A 14724-nucleotide genomic window follows, 5' to 3' on the forward strand; every position below is an offset into this window, starting at 1 on the left:
GGCCGCGCATGCGCGCGTGAGGGCGGCGCGGGGCACCTCCTCCCCGCGCGGCGCGGGGCAGTGACGCAGCAGGGGCGCGCCGGAAGCGCTGTGGTCGGGGCTGCGCGTCGCGCGGCGGTGACGCAGCAGGGGCGCGCCGGAAGCGCAGGGGAGGGGAGCGCTGCCGCCGCCGCCATGTGCCAGGCGCAGGAGCAGTACGGGGGCTGCGGCTGGCCTCAGGGGCGGCCCCGCGTCGGGTGAGAGCCCGGCCCGCCGCGCGGGGAGCGACCAGGGTCCCCTGGGGATCGGCCACAGAGACAGCGGGGGCGGGCGGGCGGCCGGCTGGAGCCTGGGCCAGGCCAGCTCTGGCCTCAGCGCCCGCGGCCTGCCCGGCTCGCTTGAGCCGCGGGGGGGCCGTTGCTGCGTCTGCCCTGGGGGCTCGCCGGCCTCTCGCCCCGGAGCTCAGCGATGCGGAGTTCTCGCCTCCCTGAGCGAGGCAGCCGTGCCCGCCGACATCCTGGGGACAGGCCGGGCCTGGGGCGTCGATCGGTGGGCGGGGGGGGGGGCTTGCAGTGCCCCGCCCAATTGGGCCTTTGGGTGGCACAGCACATCGGTAAAGAGCCACAAAGGTGACCGCTGCCTTGTACTGGGAGTATTCCACCCACTCCTTGGTGCTTTGGCCCTTCAGAGGCGAGAGAAGTTGCAGGGTGCCCCTGGACCTGCATCTGGCCAGATTTGCACGTGGCCGCAATTGTGCATGGCACAACTGCAGCTGTGTGGCAGCTTGAAGGCATTCCTCCGGATTTGTGCTTTGAAAACTGGGCCTGACATAACTGAGATGTGGACAGAGATTTGTATAGTTGGAGGTGGTAACTGGTCAGCTCAGGGACTAATAGTATAATATAGCCTTTTACTGCTAGAGCACGGGTTGTGCTATCACCTCCCATGCATACATAACCACAGCATTTCAAGCTCTATAGTTCCCACATCAACCCCAGATTCATTTCACAATTGTACTACACCCATCTTTCAACTCTGAACTTACAAAGCACCTGGTATCTTCCAAGTGTTTAAACAAGCTGATGGTGGTTTGCAATGCTCTTTGCTTGAAGGTGGTCCCTAGGATGGTAATCGGTTCGCTTTGATTGTCTCTTTCCCCAGCTGTGCACAGAAGTGCATGAAGTGCAAGGAGGCGTCTCCCGTGTTAGTCATTCGTGTTGGAGATGCCTTTTGCAAGTAAGAAAGAAACAGTCATAGTGATTTGCAAGAGGAAACCCTGTTCAGAAGGCCAGAACGTTCCCATCTTTAGAACCTCATTTACTGATCTTTATAAATCTGTTTGAAATAGGGCTGTTTATGATGAGGGTTGCAAGAGAGATTCAAACCAACTAGATAATAAAGAGCCGCTTTATTGTGTACAGTTGTGTACAGCAGATTGAACTAATTCAGGAATGTGGGTAGTTGCCCTGTAAGGCCCTTGCTTTGGATTTGCATCTTTTTGTTTTTGCAAAGACTCAATCACTACCATTGCATGCAAGAGATACTGTGATGCATGGCCCTAGTTATAGAGAAATGGGGTATGAGCATAGGGAAAAGCGGGGGTGGGTCACCCTTTTTTTTAAATTTGGAAAACAAACAGATCTAATCTGCCCCATTTTGTTTTTATATGAATCTCGGAAGTTGATTGGTTTGAGCTCTGCAGGCCAGATTTTTGAAAGCCTGGGATTGCAGTTGCGTAAGCAGTTTGTACAGGGGCTGCTGTGACTGAGATACAACCCAAGCAACGGCACGCACGCGACTGATCAGAGCTGTAGTTGCAGTTAGCAGCATGCATGCACCTACCTGCATGCCTACGTTCTTTGCAAACGTGGCCTTCTTTCGCCTTGTGCTTTTTACCCTGACAGCTCTGAACTGAGGCTGGGGAACTAAATGACCTCTCCTTGTGTCTGGCTTAACTTGACCATTTAAAAAAGCAGCAAACCCTTTAAAATTGATATCTGTCATTGTACAACGGAACTTTTTCCTCTTGGGCTTTTTATTTTGTTTAAGTGTTTTGGCTCAGAGGGCTAGAGAGGGATCCAGTCCAGCAAGCCTGGTTTCTCAGGCTAGCTTTAAAATGGATCTCCACAGATTTCTGGGTCCCCAAACTGGAGCTGTCTTGCTGTCAGACAGAAGCTAATTGATGAAATCTTAAGGGGGACTCATTGACTGACTTTGCTGTCGGGCAGGGTAGCAGGCAGTTCACTGTGCCTCCCAATTGGCCTGTGCTGGAATCAAAGCTTTATTAGCAGTGAGATGCGGGTGCTTGAGGTGCTGTCTGCCAAGGCTGGGATCTCGCGTAGGGTTGGGATTGTCATTTCTAATTACTTACATGCGTGTTTGTTTCCAAGGGCCTGTTTTAGGGAGTATTTTGTTCACAAGTTCCGTGCGATGCTTGGGAAGAATCGTGCCATTTACCCAGGAGAGAAGGTAGAGTCGCTTTTTGTGTAAGGGAGGGACGGATGTGGGAAGGCGAGGAGGAAGCAGAGATGGATGGTTAAGTGTCTCTCATATCTCCCTTACAGGTTCTTCTTGCGTTATCAGGTGGACCTGCCTCCAGCTCAATGCTTCGACAAGTCCAAGAGGTATCCGCTCTGCAGCGCAGCGTGGAAACTTGTTAGATGTTAGGAACAGTGAGAGCAGTTAGCCAGAGGAAGGAACAGCCACCTGGACCATAGCTGGGGTATTAGAAATGGTTAAGAGGAGACTGATGAACTAGCAGAGAGGAAAGCATTGCTTTGTGGGGTGATGGACTGGATCTCCCAGAGGGCTGTCTGCTTCTGTATGCCCCCATGTCTAAACCCATAGTAGTGCAATCACTGAATGTGGCTCCTTAGAAGTTCTCACAATTCCTGTCCAGTGCACCTGCAACTCTCTTTTCCCAAAAGGTGGGAAGCTCACAGCCCCCCAGGGAAGTCCGAGCGAGGGGGGCATCTAAGCTGCGCCAACAGTTACTGCGACTGTGCGTGTAAGTGGCCAGGTCAACGTTTGAGCCTAATCAGGTGGCGATTACAATCACTTGGTCTAGGCTGGGGCCTTCAGCCCACAAGATCTAGGCGTGTTGTTAACTAGAAACATTCGCTATCTCTCCTGGGGCTATGGGAATGCCTCACTAACAGCCAGGGTCAGAAGAGTCAGACCTGCCCTCTCTGCTAGATCCAAGGGATGTTGCTAAGACACGCAACCATTCATTACCTTTCCCAGCGCTTGGGGCGAGCGGCTCATTCCCATTTCTCTTCTCAGGGGCTGAGTCGGGAGACAGCCAAGAAACTGCGCTTTATACCAGGCATCATCTATATCGACGGTAACCCAGCAACCTGTCCTGCTCCCAGCCCATTCTGTGCACGTGGTTTTGGGCCAGCCTACAGGCTGACGCTGTCCAGCATTAGGAGAGCCTGGTTTCGGATAGTGCCCCTCTCACTGTTAAGGCCTGTCTGGTTTCTCTGCTCTCCTGTTGCTGGTAGCGTCCCTTCAGGCCTGGAGAGGCAGGATCCCCAAGAGAGCAGTGAGATGGCCAGTGGACAGAGTAAACACATTGGAAATGGGGGGTTAAGCTAGTCTGGTTCACTGACTGGAACCCAGGGGAGGCACGCTTCAGACACACAGGGCATGCAGGTGGATGGTGTCCCCTTCCCAGGAAGGGTCCGACCACTCAAACGCTCCCACACCCCTCCAGCCAGAGCTCCTGGCAAGGCAGGCCAAGGCATGGGCTCAGGAGTAGGGCTCTTAGCCTGATCCACCACTCACAGTATCCCCTCCGCAGGCAGCAGCTTCCCCACCTGACCTGGTTCTCTGGTCCCCCTGGGCAGGAAGCAGGGGGAGATCCCTTCCCCTGTGGGGGACTCAGAGCCTCCCACTGCCCCATCTACTTTCCTTGCCCTCATGAGTTGGGGGGGAGGAGGGGAAGTTTCCTCTGTCATTGCCCTGACAGACTATTAACCCTTACCCCACCCTCAGCTGGGCAGGGGATGTGTGGCTCCATCGCAGATAGGCTTAGGCTTATCGGCAGCTGCTAGCTGCTCTCTTTAAATCCTAAGAGACAAGAGGCTAGGTAGCTACACTAGCCCCCATTATGGAGTGGGATGGACCAGGGGGTTAGTGTACCAATTGTGCTTCCATCTCCAGAGACTGCAGAGCAATCCCAGTCTGGACCCTACCAGAGCACGAGTTAGCGGGTCTCTTCCCAGACCCCAGCAGGTGCATGGACTGGCCATGCCCTGCTGAACCCAGCACTTTGTTGCCCGACCAGCTGGGCGCTCTCCACATGGTCATGCCAGCAAGCTGCGTAGGAGTAGAGAGACTCTAAATAGGATGGGTGGAGCTGCTCTGCTTGTTTCAGGATGGAGGGGGGCATCCTCCTACCCCTCCCGCCGTCCCTGCGGGGTGCTGAAAGGGAGTGGGGCCTGGCTGGAGGATCAGTGTGTTTCTTCTGGGTTCTTTTGCTGGGTGCTGCTGCTGACTCAGTGGCGTAGCCTGTTTGATGACACTCACACTTCAGTCTTAAAAACATTGGAGACCAGCCAGCTGAACTTATCCAAATGCATCGTCTAAAGAGAAACCAGCACAACACGCAGAGAGACGCGCACCCTCCGGCCGGGAAGCAAACTTGCGCGGTGGGTTCGCCACGCATGGAAGGGGTGTTTCAAAGATCCGCATTTCAACTAGCGGCATTTATAGGATGATTTTACAAGTTACAAAGCTCTTTATACGTCACTGAAGTCCAATCCCTCCGTGTGTACCGGTTCCTTCACTTGTTGGCCTGTTTGTTCCTTATCTTTGTTTGGTTACTAGCACTCCAGGGATATGAAGGTACCTCCCCACTGTGCTGGGGCAGAACATTCATGGATTTTGCCTTTGACAAGTTTCTTATTTTCTAATGCCAAAGCTGACTTCAGCTTTGCAGAGCATTATGGGATATTTGATGTGGATGAACAGAATTTTGGGAAGGGCATAATTCATTCAGTTAACATAACTTCCCAACACCTAGATCTATAAACCCATGCACAGAATACCTACTCGTATGCGGTGTACTACACCTAACGTGTATTGGCGAATAGTGTATATGGAGATGAGGAAGGGAGGGCGTACGCATCTGAAGTTCTGCAGCATGGCTCCAGGCTGCCCATGGAGAATCCAGGTCCCACCTGGAGATGGTCGGGTCTGGCTACTTTTAGGAAGATGGAGCATTGCTGGGGACTGCTCCCCAGGCTGCACTCCTGTCTTAAAGAGAAGGGTGGCTGCAGTTTGCTCCATTGCATGCAGCCCTCAAGGCCTGCAAGCCAATATCCCCCCTGCCCAAGCCTTGGAGAGCCCCTGCTTCCTGCCTTATTAGTTGGTGAGGAGGATAGATGTGGCCGCGTGCCTTCTGGGTTGGCTGGAGTGTCCTAGGTCACCCCCTCCCCGCAGACAGAGAAGTCTCTCCTGCAAGGCAGCTAACTCACCTCATCTGGCATCTCGTTTGCTACTCAGAGGGAGCTGTGTGCGGACAAAGCCTGGCTGAGAGAGCGGAGACGCTGCTCCAGATGGAGACCATCCTGCAAGCCTCAGGGTTCCCATATCACCTGGCCCACCTAGAAGAGGTAGGGTGGGATCACAGCCCTGGGGAGCGCTGGGGCGGAGTCACATTGCAGGGAACTGGGGGCTCCCACACTGGGGCAGTCACTGGGCGAGAGATCAGACCTTCGCTGCAATTCCAGGTGCTGGGAGAAGAGCCTCTGGATGAGATGTCCGAGGCCCCTGCTCAGGGTAGCCACCCAGTGCCCTAGGAATGAGGGAAACAGATCCATCCAATAGGAGCCGATGAGGCTGGGATGGAGGAGGCCTATGGCCAGGTGTCCTTAGCAATGATAGGGCCTGAATGAGACAAGTGTATTAGAGAGGCAGCCTGGTGTGAGTGAGGAGCTGGAGCTGGGACCTGACCTCTAATCCTGTCTCTGGCACAAGCTCCCTGGGGCTCCTCCAATGTCTGGGTTTTGCCAGCTCCCGAGGCACCGATCTCACTGCCAGCAGGTGTGGGACTCAGAAGCACCATGCAGGTGCTTGCTGTGGCTAACAGGATCCATCTGCTTGCTCTGTGCAGGTATTTGACTTGCCCAGCTCCATCCTGCAGCATGTGCCCCACAATCCCGCAGGCCCCAAGAACAGCTACAAGGAGGCAGTGGAGGGCTTCATCCGCCAGCAGAGGCAGGAGGAGGGCGGAGGCCCCTCTCTGCCTGAGAGGCATATCCAGGAGAAGCTTGCCGAGTTCTGCATGCAAGATGTCCCCAGAACGGAGGGGCTGGCCACAGTCCAGACAGAGCAGCTGATCCAGCTCTTTGGGTCTGTGAAGACGTTGACGGCTAAAGAAGAGCTGCTGCAGACCCTGCGGTGAGCCCCCTCCAGAGTGCTGTGGGGGATGGACAGGGCCTCCCCCTTCTCTGTGAACAGGGCTGCATGCTTTGCCCTCTCTGACCCTGCCACGGGGGGGGGGGACTGCCCAGGTGGGGAGGGGCTGAGGACCTTTTTCCTCTGCCTTTCCTGTCCTCCAGTCCATCCCAGCATGCACTGCTTCCCAGCCATGATGCTGCAGCTCCCGTCCACAGGAGTGTCTGTCTGTCCCATCGCCCTCGGGCCAGGCCCCCCAGCGAGCTCTGGGGATCTCAGGATGAGCTGCCTAGGCCGCTACCCCGCGTGCGCTGGGTTTTGCAAGGCACCCAGCTGCCTTTGGCCTCCAATCCCCACTGAATTCCAATCTCCCTTCAGGGCCTTGGGAAAGCCCAGCCCTGCTCATCTCCCCCCAGCTCCCTTGAGATCTCGTCTCCCTCCTGTGAAGCCCCCATGAAGGAGTGGGCTCTGCTGTCCCACATGGCCCCTGTGCCTCGCCCTGGGTACAGCAATGGGTGGGAGGCTTGCTGTGTGAGCTGGTGTTCGTGAGGAGCTGCCCAGGGCTGATGGGCTCAGCGTCTCTGCCTGGGTCCGGGCTGCAGCCCTCACTCCCTTCTGGCTTCTTCTTCAGCAACCACCTGATCCTGCACACGGCCAGGGCCCAAGGGTACTCCAAGGTCATGATGGGAGACAGCTGCACCCGCCTGGCTGTCAAACTGTTGACCAACCTCTCTCTGGGGCGGGGAGCCTCCCTTGCCATGGACACGGTAAGTGCTGGCCGCAGTTGGGTCGGAGTCACTGGTTACCCAGACTGCACCGTTAGCCCCTTGGTCCTAGCGCTGCCAGGCTGCTGTGCTAGGGGGAAGGGTGGCTGGGGGAAGGCCCCAGGCCCAGCCTTACCTGCACTGCCCGGGCCGTGGCGGCAGTAATGCGCTGTCGTTCAGTGGGACCTTGGGGAGAAGCTGGCAGTGCCGTTGTCTCCATTGTCTTCGTCGCTGAACGCACCCGGGGCCCACGGCTTCATGCTGGGTGAACGTGTAGCCCTCGTGGGGGTCTGGAACAACGAGTTGCTATTTCCCTGATCTTCTCCAGCTGCCTTAGTGCCTCTACCAGGCTCCCCGCCAGTACATGGGCATCGGAGCAGAGCAGCGTGCAAGCTGCTGTACGCATCAGCATGGGGATTCTGATCCAATCAGTTTCTGCTCTCTGCGCTCCAGGAAGGGGAAGTTTTCCTGCCCCTGAAATTGACATTTCTCAGCTGCAGTAGCGAACACTGGAGCTGGGACAGATGTCACTGCACTGACAGCTCGAGCCAGGGCTTTCGGTCAGGCAAGCCGAGCCACGTCCTTCTGCTTCCCTTCACAAGCTGGAGTGAACGCCTTGCAGCCCTGGATCCTGCCGGGTTGCGTTAACCCTTAGACTGCAGCTCCCAGGCACTTGGGGACTGATTTAACAGAGAGATACTTGGGACTGTACATCTTCACCCACGCCTCCCCGTGGGGCAGGTGCCAGGACCGACAGGAAGTGACTGCTCCAAGACCAGAGAACCCAAGAGTTCTTGGCTCCCCTGTCCGTGCTCAGAGCAGGAGACCAACCACTGAGTTATTAGTTACTGATGGGAGGCCAAGGAAGAAAAAGTTAAAGCTACAATAAAAACTAATGTCTGATTCTCCCACCCTGAAAATCTAAAGGGGGGAGTTGGAGTTAGGGAAACTCCTAGCCCCAGGGAATGGTCTGATCTATATTCTTTAGTCCCCATTTTAAGAAGGACAGCAGCCGTAGGCACTGTGCGTCCTGAGGAAATTGCTCTTGAATCCCTTCCCAGCAGCAGAGAGCAAGGGGAGTGGGCTGGCCGGGGTTCCCGTGCGTGCGCAGCGGAGGGGTTTAGTGAAATTCAGGGGGAAGCAAAGGTAGCTCCCGTAAAAAGCAGCCCCACCTCCTGTAGTGTAGGCAGCTGCTCCCAGCACTGGGAGGTCGGCCAGAGAGAACTGGGGCCTGATTTTTTTCCTCGCAAGGGACCAATAACGTTACATCTGCTGACACTGCTTGTCTGGCAACTGGAGATCAGAGGACGGCATCCCCCATTGCACAGAGCAGGCTAGGTGCATTGGGGTTTCTCCCTCCCACCGAAGCCCATGCTGAAGATCAGCTACTGGCCTTGACAGATGGTAGATCTGATCCAGGGTGGCGATCCCTATTTTCCCAGCCTCTGCTTGCCCTTCAAGGGGGATCCCAGGTGCTCCTTTGCACATACTCTGCAGACAGCAGCTGTGCCGGGGTTAGCCCTGGGTCCTGCCTCACAGCTGCTTTGAACACAGAGCCCCCTCAGCAGCGACCTGTGCCGCCCTCTGTGGAGCCCCGCAAGAGGCCTGTGAATGCCAACTCAGTGAGAGAACCTCTGTCCCTTTGCTGGAGGCCGCTAGGTTACCAGGGAGCAGGACACACCCTCGCCCCGCTGGGATCTGCCTCTTGGACTAGGCTGCATGTCCAGCCTGAGAACTCCCCACACTCCCTTATGGGCAGCAGCTGGCAAGGCACATTGCCCAGTGGTTTGAGCGAGGGGCTGGAAATTGGGACTCCTGGGTTCTAGACCCTGCTCCGGCACAGACCCCCTGTGTGGCCTCAGGCATGTCCCTTCCCCTTAGTGCCTCGGGCCCCCCTGTGAGATGGGGGTAGCGGCTGGGCGGAGGGGTTTGTAGAGAACCCTGACGTGGGCGCTGCCTGCCCCAGAATCATTCCTACGACTGCCCTCGGAGAGCAGCACAGCTCTGAGCATGCTGCAGTCCAGCTCCATGGGGAAGCTAGTCTGGAGGGCAGGGGGCATGCTCCTGCCTGGCAGTTCACCCCCAGCGCTTGGCGCTGCCCCTGGTGTGCTCCTGGCATGGGGCCGGTGCTCACCCAGCCGCGCTCAGGCCCGAGCGCTCCGGGCAGACGCGCAGGACGGCTGGGTGCATCCATGGCCCCAGGGGGCTGGACTGGGGCCATCCCGGCTCTGCGCTGGTGTTGGGCCCTCAGGGCCCGCCTGGTCCTTCACCCAGTCTCTCTCCGCGCAGGGCTTCTCGGACGATCGCCATGGCGACGTGGTGGTGGTGCGGCCCATGAGGGAGTACATGGCCAAGGAAATTGCCTTCTACAACCACCTGTTTGGCGTTCCCACGGTCTTCACTCCTGCCTTGGACACCAAGGTAGGGGGTGCGCGGGTCTGAGCCTGCCGGGCACTGGGCTCTTCCGGCAGGGCGGTGGCACCCCCTCTTGGGCCCCCCCGTCTCTCACATCCCAGCCCAGCCCACGGGATCTGCAGCCCTTCCCAGCGGTCAGTGCCACAGGGTGGCTGTGCCATGCAGGGACTCCGGTGCCCCTGGCACCAAGGAGCACTTTCCAAAGTGCCTGCCTGCAGTGATCCCAGATAGGGGTGGGCAGCGAGGCCAGGGCCGCAAGCCCAGAGGCCCGGCCGATGTGACTGGGGGAAGGCTCTGGCAGATTAGGCTAACGCCCCCGCCCCTGGGCATGGTGCCGAATCCATCACCCCAGGGCCCCTGAATGTCTGTGGGGATGACCCAGCTGCTTTGCTATCATCACAGGGGAGTCCTGGAGTGGGCGTGGGGGTTGGAGCCAGCTAGGCTACGAGACGCCCTGTGGCTTTCTCCCCGCAGGCCCTGGAGAAGGCCAGCATCCACCGGGTGATCGAGCGCTTCCTCTACGGGCTGCAGGCAGAGTTCCCCTCGACCGTCAGCACCGTGTACCGGTAAGGGCTGGCCCCTGTGCGGGGATGGGACTGAGATCAGTCCCGTCCCTGCGACACCTCTGCAGACCTTGGCTCTGCTCAGCTGGGAAATGTGGGGTTGGCTTCACCTTGGAGGCCATTTGCCCTCATCAGACCAGAGCCCTGGTGGGAATGGCTGGAAGCTTCTGCTTATGGGAGGGTCAGAACTCTGCAGCGCCCCGGAACCCTGACTCACAGCACCTCCTGCTGCGCAGGGCGCCCAGGACTGCAATGGCATGGGTGGGGCTACAAGGCACTGATTGAACTGCGTGGGGGAGCCTGGGACGGGAGTAATGGGACCTGCGGGTCAGGACTGAGGGGCACTGGCAGATGCTGGCATCGCCTGGCACTAACCTCTGTGCGTCCCCCTCTGGGCTGCAGGACGGGCGAGAAGCTGAGTGCGACCCCTGGAGATGCCGGCCTTGCCCCTGGTGCCACTGAGCCCGAGCGCTGCCTCCTCTGTTCGTGCGCCCTGGACACTAATGTGGGTAAGTGCAAACGCCGCCCACCCGCCTCTCCCGGCTGAGCCCAGCCAGTGCAGGCTCTGTTCGCTCGGCCCCTTTCCCTGGGGGGCAGCCTCTCCCACCCACAGGATCCCCCCAGATCTAGGGCAGGGCATCAACAGCTACCCTCCCAGGTCAGAGCCCATCGGGGTCTGGCCCCTCACCACCCCTACAGGAGCAAAGCAGGGGAACCTTGCCATGGTGGGGTACCAGGGGCCTAGAGATGCAGCCTGGCTAAGGGCAGGCCAGGGTGAGGATTTAACTAGCCCCTTTTCCTATCTGCCCAGCTGAACTAGGGGCCTGGATATTCCCAGGGCGCCTCGTGCAGGGGAACCTGCCTCTGGCTGTGCCTGGCCTGGAAGGGGCCGTCTGAAGGCCAGGGCTGTGGGGTTTGCCATCCTGGCTCGGGTCACTGGCTGGCCCTGTCTGCTCCGCCAGGGAGAGGCAGATGCCTGGCCTGCTGGACGGGGAACGGAAGCCCGAGGGGCTCTGACTACCATCTCTCTTTGGTGCAGAGGACGGCTCTGCTTTGCAAGCAATCCTGGTCTCGGAGCAGCTCTCCCAGCAGAGGCTGCCAGCTGCATCGCCTGCCGGGCAAGGGTGCTGCCAGGGGGCAGAGGAGCAGAGAGGGTGCTGCACGAACACGACCGCTCCAGGGTAAGGCACCCCCAGCCCAGGATCCATTGCGGGGTAGGTGCTCTGCTTGGATCAGCACTGGCCTTGTGGCCCTGCGTGCGCTTCCCGTCTGGGCCGACACTCCCCTAGCAGCCGCGGCACCTCCCCACCACCATCCTCCTTGAGCTGCCCCCAGCCAGCTCCTCGCAGGGTATCCCTGGAGAGAACCGGCCCCCAGCCCTCACCTCACTTCTGCCTTCTCCCCTCAGGGCCGACGCCCGGGCTGACTTCCTGCCCCTGCTCTGCTACGGCTGCAGACTGACCATCAAGGACATGGTGAGCCCCTCTGCCCCTCCGGGGCTCTGCTGCAGCCCAGGCCGGGCTGGCGGGACCAGTCTCAGCCCTGCTTTATGCCCCCGGCAGACCTGGCTGTCTAGAGGGGTGGGTCTCCTTTGTTTGCAGGACTGTGGTCCCGGTGGAGTCTCCTTAGGATCCCAGCTTTGCCCATCAGCTCCCTGCATCCTCCCCTGCCCCCAGCCAAGGGCTGAGGCACAGTGCCAGGGGCCGGGGCGGGTGGAGGACACACCCTGGCGCTGCATGTGCTGTGCCTGCAGGGACACCAGCAGCTCAGGAATGGGGGGTGCTGGGGGCAGCCCGTCACCACCGCTCTGTTCTGTTACAGACCTGCCTGGAGAGCCTCCCGCTCTACGTCCGCTCGGAGGCAGAGCGCAGGAAACGCAGGTATGGGGAGGGCGGGCAGGTCGGCGCCATCAGTCACCGCACTCCTGCATCACAGCTTGAGCCCTGGGAGGGCCGGGACTTGGCTCTTGCACGGATCCCAACCCCTTCGTCGGCAGACGTGGCTCTAGGCCGGGGAGGAGCCGCTGACCCAGGGGCCAAGTTATAAGTAAATCAGAGGCAGAATCTCCTCCTTTACCGTAACATCCAGAACGTGACCTGAGCCAGTGGGACCAGGCCCGCGCCGGGAGCTCACAACCCAGCGTGCTGGGGGTCTGAGATGTTGGTTGTCTTCCAGGGCCTTGATGAAGCTGGAAATCCAGGAGTTCTTGCTGGAAGATGAAGCTGTGAATCCGGGTGAGAGCTGACAGGTGGGCAGGGCTCCCTTCTCTGGACCACACTCCCAAAGAGCTCTACACTGTCCTGGCTGTTGGGGCCCCAGGAGAAGCACACCTGCCAGAGAGCAAATGGGGCCTGGGCCCAGCCCCCTCCAGCCTGGGCTTGAGATCACCGGGGCCCTGCTGCAGGGCATTGGGCCTGCCTTTGTTTCCAAGGTGCAGGGCCCAGCTCTTGTTCACTGCCTGCCCCTGGGAGGCACCTGCTACCTGCTGCGGGGGAGAGGAGAGAAGACACCGCCCTCCTTTTAATGACTGTTTTGAAGAAGAATACGTTATTTTGCACCCCTGGCCGCACAGCTGGATCGAGGCCCTGGGCCAACTCCCCACTCTTGAGCGGGTGAGGCCAGGCTGAGTCAGGCCCTCGGACTGTGCCAGTCCCCAGTGGAGCACCCAGCCAGGAGGAGGCAGCTTCACGCCTCGCCTGGGCAGGAAGATGGAGTCAGTCAGTCACACTAGCAGGCCTTGGCTTGGCTTTTATTAGAGATCTTTATAAATAAACCATTTGAATTTTTAAAAAAAAATCTACAGTCCAGCTGGAGGGAGCCCAGCCCTCGCCCCTGGGAGTGGCTGGGGGGGTGCGGGGGGCCAAACCAGTCCTGGGGCAAGCGGAGCTCCGCTGAGCTGCCTGCATGGGGCTAGCATGGGGAGCAGTGGCTGCAGTAGCATGTCCCACACCCTCTGCAGGCAGGGCAAGAGGGGCGGCAAGCCCAGCACCGCCTGCGGGGGTGTCAGGCCAGTGGGACCCTCTGCTTGCACCCATGGGTGCTGGCCAGTGCTGTGCTGAGGGAGTAAGGTATTGCTTTGGAGAGTTAGTGCAGGCCAAGGGGGTGACTGGGCCAGGCTTTGCCTGCAGCGGGGTTGGGAGCAACTGCGGCCGGCTGGCTTGGATTCTCCCGCTGCAGGAGGGGGAGGCCATCTCCCTCACAGGCAGGCACAGCTGCTGAATGGGCTCCAGAGTGCACCCCCCCTTCTCTCTGGGGTGCTAACAGCCTGGCAGCAGCAGGGCTGGAAGGCACTGAGGTGGGGCTGGGGCAGGAGCGTGTCCCCACCCAGCTGATGTGGAGGGACCATGGCTCCTGGGGAGGGGGGGTCTTCACCCAGCTACCTTTTGAAGGACTCACTAGTAAAGCAGTTAAACTTCCTTTTAAAAAGCACAAGTCCAGCCTTCCCAAGGTGCCCCCTCTCCCTCATGGGTGGTGCTGGGCACAGCTCAGACCCCCAGGTAGGGTGGGACCCCCTGCAGTCACTGGGGCTGGCCTGGAGCGCTCAGGGTGCGCTCGGCCCAGCTCCCCCCCCCGACGGGGCTCTCCAGCTGGGCTGGTTTAAGGCCTCAGTTGTGACATTCCAGGGGTCAGAGGGGGCCCGCAGCCGCAGCGCTGGTCACCGGTGGCTCCCTGCTACTCCTTCTCCCGTGTCCACTTGATCATGGTCTCGGGCGAGCGGTAGAGGAAGATGAGCTTGGCGTAAAGCTCCTCCTCCAGCTCCAGCTCGCCCGTCTCGCGCACCAGGAAGATGTCCTGGCACAGCTTGAGGATGCGGTCCACGCACGGCAGCTCCTCGAACATGATGGAGTGCGAGATCTCGCTGAAGAAGCCCCGCACGAACTTGCCGATCACCAGCACGATAGATACATAGAGGCCCATGATCCTGCAATGGGGCGAGGGCAACAGGGTCAGCCCTTCTCCCTGCCCCCCAGCAGCGCCCTTCCCTACAACCGCTGGGTCCTGCACTGAGAGCAGGGTCAGGTCCTGCTGCCTCCGGCCTGGCTCCAAGCAATGGGACCGGCTGGGACTCCCTTTGGGAAGCTAGCAAGGGACAGGAGGCTGCCCCGAGCGCACTCGTGTGCTCCTTGGGGTGAGGAATGGGGGGCGCCGGGAGCAGGAGGCCCTGAGCTCTGCTGTTGGTATGGTTGTTTGGATGGGCTCAGGGTTTGTACCACAGTACTGGGGACAGGCCAGGGAGTCCCCCCAGAAAGGCCTCCAGGCCATAGGGAGTAATGCCCCACTGAGCCTAGGGGCTTCCTCAGGCCAGATGTCCCCTGACACTGCAGGGGGGCACCCTCCCTGCCTTGTACCAGCGAGCCCAGGGGTGCCCTCACTGCAATGGGGGGCACCCTGCCCATCTCTTCCCCTGCCCCCCTGGTACACCAGAGCCCTGGGCTGGCATCCTTCCACCCCCTTGTACTAAATAGCCACTGGGCCGCCCTGGCTGATATCTCTCCATACCCCTGAATGGCCAACTCCCCCCACAGTGCAGCACCCCAAGGCTGCTATCCCTCCCCTCCCCACACTAGAGCCCTGGGCTGCCCCAGCCTGGTGCCCTTCCT

General features: G+C 59.4%; 2 protein-coding genes across 9 annotated transcripts in view; one reads left to right on the forward strand and one right to left on the reverse strand.

Moving 5' to 3' along the window:
* The first annotated feature begins 112 nt into the window (after window positions 1–112).
* Window positions 113–12919, forward strand: CTU2 (cytosolic thiouridylase subunit 2). Of its 4 annotated transcripts, XM_073308207.1 has the most exons (15): window positions 114–236; window positions 1141–1215; window positions 2370–2448; window positions 2544–2603; window positions 3262–3322; window positions 5488–5597; window positions 6098–6384; window positions 7013–7148; window positions 9435–9566; window positions 10035–10126; window positions 10526–10632; window positions 11163–11304; window positions 11532–11598; window positions 11945–12003; window positions 12299–12918. In XM_073308207.1, the coding sequence occupies exons 1-15, from the start codon at window positions 175–177 to the stop codon at window positions 12366–12368; spliced, it is 1539 nt and encodes a 512-aa protein (XP_073164308.1). In that variant the 5' UTR covers window positions 114–174; the 3' UTR covers window positions 12369–12918. The 4 variants fall into 4 exon arrangements, with proteins under 4 accessions (XP_073164307.1, XP_073164308.1, XP_073164310.1 ...); XM_073308206.1 differs by having other exon boundaries at window positions 113–236; window positions 11945–12919; XM_073308209.1 differs by lacking the exon at window positions 11945–12003.
* Window positions 12846–14724, reverse strand: part of PIEZO1 (piezo type mechanosensitive ion channel component 1 (Er blood group)) — a 113985-nt gene continuing 112106 nt past the window's right edge. For all 5 annotated transcript variants that reach the window (XM_073308187.1, XM_073308188.1, XM_073308186.1 and 2 more), the window contains one exon: window positions 12846–14045. In XM_073308187.1, the coding sequence (XP_073164288.1) occupies window positions 13796–14045 (250 nt within the window). In that variant the 3' untranslated portion in view covers window positions 12846–13795. The remainder of the gene's footprint in view (window positions 14046–14724) is intronic.

This window comes from Lepidochelys kempii, chromosome 12, assembly GCF_965140265.1.
Source record: "Lepidochelys kempii isolate rLepKem1 chromosome 12, rLepKem1.hap2, whole genome shotgun sequence".
Lineage (NCBI taxonomy): Eukaryota > Metazoa > Chordata > Testudines > Cheloniidae > Lepidochelys > Lepidochelys kempii.